Source organism: Melospiza melodia, chromosome 2 (assembly GCF_035770615.1).
Source record: "Melospiza melodia melodia isolate bMelMel2 chromosome 2, bMelMel2.pri, whole genome shotgun sequence".
Classification (NCBI taxonomy): Eukaryota; Metazoa; Chordata; class Aves; order Passeriformes; family Passerellidae; genus Melospiza; species Melospiza melodia.
In genome coordinates, this window is record NC_086195.1 from 83,196,344 (window position 1) to 83,207,201 (window position 10,858).

The window sequence follows — 10,858 nt, forward strand, 5'->3', positions numbered from 1 at the left end:
CTATGTGAAGGCGTTTGTCAACTTTAGCTTCGGCTTGGGACCACAGTGGCACTGAGACAGCTAGGCTTTTCTGGCACGTGAGAAGTTTTAGCCTGGAAAAGAAGATGTCAGTAGTGACCTTGTTGCTCTCTCCTAGTGCCTGAAATTCGGAGGGTGCAGCCAGTTGTGCGTTGGTCTCTTCTCCCAGGTGGCGACAGGACAAGAGGAAATGGTCTCAAGCTTTGTCAGGAGAGGTTTAGGTTGGACATGAGGAGGAATCACAGAAGGGGTGATTTGGAATGGGCTGCCCAGGGAGGTGGTGGAGTCACCGTCCCCGGAGGTGTTTAGGGAAGTACTGGATGTGGCACTCAGAGCCATGGCGTCGTGAACATGGCAGTGTCCGATCTGGGTTGGACTCGCTGGTCTGATAGGTCTTTTCCAACCTAACTGATCCTGTGCTTCAGTGAACAGCGCGTTCAGTTTACAAGGCACAGATCTCCGAGTAAGAAAGCCAATGAAAAGGAGGGCCCAGGCCGGGATACGAACCCCCATCCCTCACAGGGCGCCGGGCCAGGCGGCGCGGCCGCCATCAGCCCCCGCCCCCTCAGCGCTCCCATGGCCCCGCGCGGCCCCGCCCCTCACGCGGTGACGCACGCGGGGGGCGGGGCGGAAGTGAGCGGGCGGCGGCGGCGGAAGTGGCTGCGCGCGTCGGGGGCTCAAGATGGTGAGTGCGGGCAGCGGCGGCGCCGGGGGGCGGCGGTGTCCCTGTGTCGGACCGCACGGAGCTGAGCCTGACCGGACAGAACCTCCTGCCCCGCCGCCCCCGCCAGCTCCCCCGCCCCTCACCTCTCGGCGTCCCCGGGGGCAGCGGGGCCGTGCTGAGTCATAGGGGTCCGGCGCGGCCATGGCGGGTTTCCTCACGGGCCGGGAGGCGCGGAGGGCCCGTGGCGGCTGTGGTTAAATTCCTTCCCTGCCGCGGGGCGGGACGGGACGGGACGGGGAGCCCCGGCGGTGCCAGCCTCCCGCAGCCCGCGGCTTCGGCGGCGCGGCTCCCGGGCAGGGAGGTCACGCCTGGGCCAGCCGTGGTGGGCAGCGGCGCTGGGGCCGCCTGGGACGGGCCGGCCACTGGGGTGACTCGAGAGTGTTGGTTCTGGGGCGTGTTGCGTGCTTTTCTCCGCGAGTTTAACTTTGATCTTCCCTCAGGTCCGGTCACCCAGGTACCGTATTGCTTTAATGCTCTCATTTACAGCAGTCTCGCAAAGGTCTGGTCAGTGCTGAGTCTGTAAATTGGTAGATGTGTTATGTGCGCGGAACAACAGGCATGTTAGGACTGTCCTACAGCTCTTATGTTACTGAGAGCTCACATGTTGGTACAAAAGATCTTAGCTGTAAGCATGACTTTTCTGTTAGATCTGTCAGTGCTGCTGGGGGAAACCCTTGCACTGAACTGCTCATCACTGTCATCTTCCAGATATCATTGCTGTCACCTTTTGTTGTGTATTAGATATTGCCCTGTTGGTGGAGCAATTTTTATGAACAATCCTAAAATCACTCCAGTAAATTTGGGTAGCTTAGAGTGAAATTAGTGGCGTGGGTTACCAGTAAGCAGTACTTAATAAGTCTGTGGACTTCCGGTGATCCACTGCAAGTTAATGCTTGCCTTTGTTCTTTCAGTTAGCTGCATACTGGACTGCTCAAATACACCTTGTCCTCCTCATGGCAGCCTCAAAGTGTGCCTAAATTTGGTCTTGTGTCAGTATTGCAGTAAATGAAGGAATGCTCCTTTCTGTCCTGTCAGCTGTCAGGACTTGCCTCTTTCCTTTCCATCCCTGCAGCCCAGGGTGGGAGCAAACAGGGGACATATTGTGAGTTTAACCTGATCTGGGTCATCCAGATCCAAAAATGTTGTCAGTACCTCTAGTTCTTATCAGACTCTCTGAAAGAATTCTATATTAGCGTAGGGTTTATGTTTTGGGGTGTTTTGCCTCTATTTAAAGAAACTCTAAAGTCTAGGAGCATTCCAAGGAGTTTTTGAGCACTTCCTTTCATTTGGCTGGCCTAACCGCCCATACAAAAGTGATCTGGTTCTTTTGAAGTAATCCTCTTCCTTTTTCTTCTTTTTTTTTCTTTTTTTTTTTTTTCTTTTGTTCCAGAATTCCAGAGGTGCTGCTTCTCTGTTGAAGGATAGTATCTCATTTACAGATGTTTCAGCTGCAGGGCTGTTTGAAGGTCACGATCTTCTGCGCAGAGGGTACGCTGTTCTTTTGCTTGCTGAATTGTGCAGTAGACAGTGCTGAACTGCAGTGTGTGGTAAATGTTGGCTTGCCCAGAAGTTTCTTGCAAGGTGTGTTGCAAACAGGCATTTACCTCTGTGATACTGTTCTTTAGAAAAGAAACAGCAAAATGTTGATAATTGTGAAATATCTGATAGTTTTAATATACTTTTATATGAGTGTACCATAGCACTGTTAATTTCAGCACTGGGACAAACCTCAAAAGTAATATAATAAAAATAGTTTGGAGTTTGCTATTTTCACTCAAGTGCAAATCTTACATCTCTGTCTTGGATAAGGAATCCAGAATAAGTTCATGGAGTTTAAAATGCTGTACGACTGGCATTGGGGGGAAGGTGTGTACAATATTCAATTGCAAAAGCTTGGAGGCTTCAAAAGAAGATACAGTGTAGCTTGGACATAATTAAATCTGTAATGATTTCATTTATTAGTATTTTAATCTCTTTCTGAAGGGTATCAAGAAAGAAAAACACATTCTGTTTCGTCAAGCATAAAGAATGCTTGAAACTCTTTTTTTCTTCTGGTAGTGCTGTAGTTAGAGGTTTTGCTTCTGCTTCACTATTCATCTTCTTTTTTGTAGTTCAGACTTTGCTAGTTGTGTGTCTCTGGTGTTTGTATCTGAGATTGGTTTTGGAATGCAACTTAAAAAACCATATCCCAAATAATTTGAAGTTAATGTCCTTTCTACTTATTCTTCTAGCTTTACAAGTGTGAAAAATGAATTGTTGCCCAGCCACCCACTGGAGTTGACAGAAAAGAATGTAAGCATAACATCAAATGTAGCTATCTTCACTCTTAACTAATTATGAAGTTTAAATTAATGGTGTGGTTATCTGGAGAACTGTGTACAGTAGTGAGTAATGAGCGGGGTCTTTAACAGAATGAAGCTGTTCAACAATAGCAACATTTTATTTATACAAGTAACATTGTCAGCAAGTCTGTTTAATAATGATCTCTTACTTATATCTCTCCCCACTTCAAGTGTGTAAGCAGGCTTCCAGGTAGGGACTTGTGTGGTCAGGTTTAGTCATCCAAGAGTGTGTGCAGCCACCATACGTAGGCCTGGGCCACCCCTGTCACCTCGTGAAGGCTGATCCTCCCATTTTGTCTGTAGATTTACCATCTGTCTTCATTTTCAGCCTTTCAGCCTGTGAACACATGCATATTTTTCCATAAATTCCTCGACTCAATCTAGACATTTTACACCTACAGTTTATCATGAGTGTTTGCAATCTTGTCTGGCTCAGTCCTTGCTCATGGACCATTACAAGTGGTCTGTGGAAGGTAGAGGGTGGCCAGGCTTGCTGGTTGAGCTGAGTGTCTCTGGTGCCTGTTTTGTCAGCACAGAAGAGACAATGTATCAAACTGTCCTGAAGCAAAGATGTTATTTTGATAGAATGTTCCAAATTGCTAAGTTAAACAGCAGGACAAGGTCTGACTGTAATGTCTAATATATTCTGATTTTGGCCAGTGTTAGTGTTGCCTTGCATTAAAAGGATGATTTTGTGGCACCAAATTTGTGTGTTTATTTATAAATACTGTTAATGTTTCAGAGCTATTTGTCAGTTTATTTTATTTTTTAAACTGATTGCTATAACTTCATTTTTAACTCTGTACAAAACCTGTACGCTTAAAAGATCATATGTTAAAGGGTCAAAAATGCACAGACAAAAATAAAATAGGCTATGTGATTCCCTAAGAAGTATGTGAATCTTCTAAATTGTTTCTTCCACATTTGCTTAAGTTTTCTGTAAGTTTAAGGCAACTTCAACAATTATTTTAATGTATATTTGATTGGGAAAATATTTAACTTAGCCTGAGGTAGTTATGGTTGTTTTTGCTGCTATAAGTGTTAAAAAGGTTTTTCAGGTAGCACTGGTAGAAACCAGATGTCTCTGCTGTCCAAAAATCCTTCTCTCTATAAAATTAAAGAAATGGAAAAATAATGTAACCAGAATTATAAGATTAGGATGAGGCATATAAATAGTATTTTCTGCTACCTTTTGAAGAGCATTCAGTACAGATTGTTGCAAGGAAAATGCTTGTTATGTCTTTGACTTGTATTTTTCAGTTGGTTTTTGAGATCCCTTCTCATAAATATGATGTTCTCATAATAAGAGGGTTTTGTTGTGGTGATAGAGTACAGATTTGAAAGTTAAATATTTTAATTTTTTTGATTATTTAAGCTTAAGTTTAACATTAGGTATAACTTTCTTTGTACTCCAGTATACACGTGTATTTTTTTGATTATTTAAGCTTAAGTTTAACATTAAGTATAACTTACTTTGTACTCCAGTATATACTTATATATATAAGTGCTTTTTCTTTAAAAAGCCTCTACTAAATAGATTTTCTTTGTCTTACTGGTAAGTTTGAGAGCAGTTGGAGAAAATATGAGTTTTCATTTGCTTTTCAGAATCCTAAGGACAGTAAGTGGTGCTCTGTTTCCCTGCTTGACCAGAAAAGAAGTACATCAAGTGTTTTTAAGTAGTCTTTGATGACTAACTAATGACATCAAATTGGTTTTTGTGATCTTTAAACTGGACTTAGCTTCCTATGCATCCAGACAATATCCTTGTGAAGTAGTGCAAAACTGTACCACTTGGTGGTGTTACATCTCCTGATTATCAAAAATAACAAAATAAAATTTCTGCTATTAATTTGGAATAAAATCCAGCAAAAAGCCAATTTCAGCTTCATAGAAATCTTACTGTGTCACTCTCTTCCCTGTACACTTGAGATATGTTTGATGGTATCACTGAATTTTTACATAAATATTTAGTAAGCATGTTCTTTTAAGTAGGATGTCACAAATTTCTTCTATGGCTGTACTTTAACTTTTTCTAAAATAAAAATCAGTATTGTTTGTGACAGTTCCAGTTAAATCAAGATAAAACAAACTTTGCCACACTGAGAAACATCCAAGGAATCCATGCACCTTTGAAGCTGCAGATGGAATTCAGAGCAGTGAAACAGGTAGGCATTTTTATCCAACTGATATAACTTAGGCCATTTGAAAAAAATGTTTACCTTGAAACACGCTTTCAAAGACACATCTTTCTTTGTTGAGATACCTTGTGTTTCCAAAAGAAATTAATTCACTGTTAAAAACAATGAACCAAACAGTGCAATTACTAGTTTTTAGAGTAGTCCATATACTGAAGCCTCTTAACTGCTGTTCTTTTACTGGTTATTTGGTGAAGTGATAACTGCTCTAGCTTTGCTGTGGAATAGCTTCCTGTAAGCCTTCAGAGAAAAGCAGGAGGAATCGAGTATTGATTCCTAAAATTAATAGTCTCCACTGCAGAATGTATGACCTTCACAGGAAGGACTCTGTAGCTGTAGAGAAAAGAGACTTATGGGTCTGAAGCAGGTAGTTATTTGGGAGTAGATGTAGAAGTAATGTGAAACCTGGAACAGAGTTTTCTATGTGCTTATTGTTCCTCAGCCTTTGTTGTAAGATCAAGGGAGCTCTACAGGGAGTTAAGTTCAAAGGTTTTAACTCTTAATTGAGAAGCTGAGTCTGTCTCCTTTTCCTTCTTTTCTCCTAGGATTGAGGGTTGCTGGAGAAAGGGAAACATAGAAAGCTCATTGGTCCTAGTAACCTTTTTTGTCTTCTTCAAGGTTGTCAGGCTACTAAGAGTAGGCTTTCCAAGTGAATTAGAGCAATTTTGCACTCTGAGTGATAAGGAATTTTGTACTAAACCATAGTGAGCTGCATTAAGCTTGGAAGAAATCACTGGTCCTGAAGGTGTGAAAGTCAGAATGTGAAATACACAAACATCCCTTGGTCTCAGCTGTGCTGTCTTGAGGAATCTTTTTCCTAACTAACATCAGTACAGAGAATGAGGGAGGTGAGGATATCCTGTTAGTCTGTCTCCAGAGGTGGTTTTGGGAGATGGGTGGGGGAAATATGGTGATCAGAAGGTTTTTTGCTTCAAGATTCATGTTGGGTATGCAAGTTTTCTTGTAGTTTAGCTGAAGTATCTCAGCAGTAGTGAATGCATTCTCAGAAAATTTATGCTCTGAAATCTATGTGTGCTACTTGAAATTTTTTCAGAAATAATGTGAGTGAAGGGTACAGAAGACTGTTGAAAGTAACTAGGAGTGGACTTGAAGCTTAAGAATTGGTTGAGATCAGAGACATAATTATGATTTAGATTAATTAAAAGGAGGATTATATTTGAATGTGAAAGTCGGTATAGCTCTTTCACTTGCATTCTTGACCTGTGTTAGAGATGTAGGAGGCTTAGAATGTAGTTCCCAAACTCTGCAGTATGCATCAGTCATACAGTACTGACCTCAGGGTCTGGAGGTTTGCAGTGAACCTCCCCAGCTTTATGTGAGAGGAGCTTTACAGAGTAGACAGAAAGTACTGTGTTATTTTTTAAAGTGCACTGTTTGCTGTACTACCTACACCACAGTGAAAACTAAAAATCTATTAGAGGGCTGTTCTTCTCAAACAGATAACCAAAAGAAGATGGTGGTGTTTGTGTGCCTTTGTGTGCCAGTAGTTCTCTTATTTCAGTGTTGCTTTTTCTGGCTGTTGATTTTTCTAAGTCACTTCAGACTGAGAAATCCAAGTATGAACCCTTTCTATTTCAGACTTGCTGAGACTTGAACTCTTGCTTGAACTCTTTTTACAGGTCCAGCGTCTACCATTTCTTCACAGCTCAAACATGTCAATGGATATTTTGAGGGGAAATGATGAATGCATTGGTTTTGAGGATATCCTTAATGGTAAATACATTCTGGCTTTAATGTTATGGAAACATTTAAAGGTAAAGTTTGGAAGCTGTGAAGTTCTTTGCCTCTACTGAACAAGAGAATTAAACTCCCAAAATGAAAAAAAAAACAACAACCCATTAAATCCTAAAAGCAAAGAAGCACTGGGGAAGGAGAAATAAATGTAATTCAGCTGTAAGTTATGTGGAAATTACTCTGAAATATTGAGCAAGACTAAGCTGTCTTGCTTGTAGGCTGGGTTTCTAAAGGAGTAGGTTATTGCATGTATGTTGTATGTCTCTTTCCTTAGGAACTTTTAAAGTACTTGTGCAGATTTTGTCAACAGAGGTTACAAAGTTTTTGACATTCTGTAATTAAGAAGAAAATGTTGGAGAAGAAGTACAGAATTAATGAAACAGATACTTAGCAGGGGAAAGGCTCCCTCTAATGAGCTCAACAGGCTGAGGTTGCATGGTAGCCTGCTGACTGTTAGTATGTGTGGAATAGAATAAGCCTGGATAAATGGCTTTTGAACAAATTACTTCTAGCTTGTATTTAAGGAGATGGAAGGAGGCAGAGAGTATTTTGAAGTGGCATTGGAGAATGGAAATAGCTGGGGAGATGAGGAGCTGGAAATAATGGAGGAACAAATCTGAATCTAGAGGCATGAAAATAACCCCCAAATTTGGGGTTATTTTCTGCGATGGATATAGAAGGACCAAGGGAAGGAATCTTGGGCTATTGTGGTTCCACAGGGGTAGAGCAATGTTGAACATAATTTGTAGACATTTGGTTATTTACCACTGCTCACAACAAACTTAGATTTTTATAGAGTGGTGAGGAGTGAGTGGGTTACAAATGTTTTTGTAAAGGGCTTTATTTATCAGAAAGTGGGCTAGATATTTTTGTTGTCTCTAGAGGAATCAGGGGCATTAATATGTCTCATTTATGGAAGGAAAATATGATTGATGCACCCATAAAGAAAAGTGTTTTTCTTCCAAACAGTCACAACATGTATGCTGGCTCTGGGTTTGGTTTTTTGTTTGTGTTGTTTTTTTTTTATTTTAAATTTTTTGTGTAGAAAAGGAGTTCATACTGTCAGTATTGGTCTCTCTTGTGTCCTCTGCACATTCCTTGGTAGCCTTTAAGTACAGTGACTAATGTCAACCATACTTTACAGAATGGAGGAAATCTCAGATGTATTTACCGGTGTAGAATTTCTGTGAAACTAGGCAGCTGGGTGGAGAAGAGGAACCAGGATTATGTCCCACTTAACAGAAGGGAGGACTGTGAGCTCCAGTTGTGTTGGAAAGAGGTGTAGGGCAGCTATGGAGAAATGCTTCAGTCAGACTTGAGTTTTCTCAAACACTAAACTTGTGGTGTAATCCCTTTAGAGATCCGGGCAGTTGGAGTCTGTGCTTATGCAGAACTGGTTTGTTTTACTTTAAATGTGTGTGGGTCCTTAGGAAAAGCTGTTCATAATATATGTGTTTGTTCTATCACTGCTTTGGATAGAGGCTTCTGAGTTGCAGGTTTGCTCTCTGCAACACTGCCAAAAATCAGTCAAGTAACTGTTGCACTAAGCATTATAATGAAAGGAGATGTTCAACTTCATTAGTTGTTGTTAGTATTTGTAGCTTGGTAAAGGTTTCATGCTGTCAACTTTTGTTTTTCCAGATCCTTCCCAGAGTGAGGTTATGGGAGAGCCACACATGATGATGGAGCACAAGCTTGGTTTATTGTAACAAAATATACTTCAGAAAAATGTTTTGTGTGTGACTTTCTAGTGCAAATCTAAGTACATGGTACTAAATTGACACTCACAGTGTTAAGCAAGCAGACCTAGTTATCACTCGCCTTCCTTAATGAAAAGGCACAGTAAATGTTTCATGTCTCTAAATTGTTCTGTGCTTGTTTCCAATCATACATATGTCCTGTAACTAGGTAGTTTAAATAATGCCTTTTCATAAACTGCTCAGGACAATAGCTTCTCAAATATGGAAATGCTGTATATGTATACAAGAAATTCAAAAATACCCAGGCATTTTAAAACTTACTACTGTGGTAAATGCATTTAATAGGGGAAGAGGAAGGTATTTTCCGTTGCATAACTCTTTGTTCATGAAAATTTCCATACACTTTTTAAACTATTAAATAAAAGTTTGCTATAAATGCTGTTGCGTTTCAAAATGTATTTAATCCTAAATCAAGAATCTCTTATCCATGACCCAGTGTTGTCCCTTTTGTTGTAATATCTTTAAAGGTTTTTAATTTTGGCATTTGGCCAGTTACATACATTGTAGCCCTCTCTTGACAGCTGTTTGAGTGAGCTATTAAGCTTTTATGTAGAATTGAAAGTATTGCTGTAAGAGTGGAATTAAAGGTCTGGGTTTTTTTCATGTGTCCCTGAGAGGGTATTTTGGTTTCTGGAAGTAGAAGCAAGTTCCACTTGGGGTTTAAAGAGATTTTAAAATCTGTTTGAACATAATCCAAAAGAGCGCTCCCAGGTCTAGGTATTTTAGTATTAAGAAAGAATGCAGAATTATTTAAGTGTCTAATAAGCTGCTGCAGTAAGGACATGAAGATATGGTGGTACAAATGCAGAAAAAGTTATTTGTGGGTTTACTAAAATCAGATCTTAATTAAGGAAGAGTGAGAGATTTATACTTAAATACATCTTTTAAAGGAGCAGACCACTGGAAGGCTTTTTGTGTGCCTAAGTGGTTTTATTTATTAAATGCAGGGTTGTAACAATTATTCCTGGTGTCATACATGTGTATACATTATATCAATCCTGCAAGGCAGGTAATACAGTGTGGCATATCAGGAAAAAAGTCTGTGGTTCAAAAAACGTTATCTATTGTTAGATATCAAGAACTTGAAAGAGTATTTCTAAAACAGGAACTGTCTTTATTCAGCAAGTTTTAATGACTTGGTTAAATGTAATTAGTGTTCTGTTGTAGATAATTTTAGCAGGAATGTTGCTATAAACCTTTTTCCACAACTGCAAACCTCCCTTGTGCTTTACAGTGGGCTTACAGCTACTACAAATTCCCTATCAGTTTGGGCCAAAGCCTCTAGCTTCTGTCCTGTAAATTTTATAGTGCTTTTATATGCAAAACATTGCAGCATTTTGGAAACATTAAGATAATAGTATCACTCAGTGGTGGTCTTAGTTGGTGGTCTTATTTGGTTTTATATTTAAATTTGTTTCATTTAAGAATTGAAGCTTCTAAAATTTTCTGTCACTTAAGACTTGTAGAGATTAGAGGCTTGTGTATGCAGTACAAGCTGTTTAATTTGTTGGGTTTTTTTCCTTAGGGAAGTTTGAGGGGACCAATAAATTGAACATGCAAGTGCAAACCTACTCACATTTTTGTTTTCTGCAGCTGTCCTTGTCTGTGAGTTGATAATTTTTAATAAATATCAGAGTTGGCTGCTGGTTTATATTAAAGCAAAACCAAACTGTTATGAAGCAAGCTTGGGATTCAGTAGGCTTTGTACTGCTCAAGACTCAGGCCAGAAAAGCTGAGGGATTACATTGCCAGGTCAGGGACAAGTTAAAGATGCTGGCATGGATTTTTAGGAGATCTGCCATCTTACCTGCACTTTTCAAGAAAACAGGGAGCCATCCAACAATCAGACACTGGTACCTTACAACTCCCCACTTCAGTGTATTGAGCTGGTTGGCCTTTCCTAGTGTTGGCTGAAAGATGGATGCTGTTGCATTTAAGCAAAACTACATTAAAACAGGTAATTTACTAGAGTTTCTTATTAGTGCAGTGTAAAAGCAGAAGCAGATTAGGAGGCTGCATGCAATTTCTAGGTGGTTTTGTTCAATGATTAGTATACTTTGTAAT

General features: G+C 40.2%; 1 protein-coding gene across 1 annotated transcript; it reads left to right on the forward strand.

The window, feature by feature from the left end:
- The first annotated feature begins 644 nt into the window (after positions 1-644).
- POMP (proteasome maturation protein) lies at positions 645-9,174 on the forward strand. The gene is made up of 6 exons (XM_063149099.1): positions 645-703; positions 2,133-2,230; positions 2,974-3,034; positions 5,148-5,249; positions 6,920-7,013; positions 8,676-9,174. Exons 1-6 carry the CDS (start codon positions 701-703, stop codon positions 8,741-8,743), a joined length of 426 nt encoding a protein of 141 aa, XP_063005169.1. The 5' UTR covers positions 645-700; the 3' UTR covers positions 8,744-9,174.
- Positions 9,175-10,858: the final 1,684 nt, after the last annotated feature.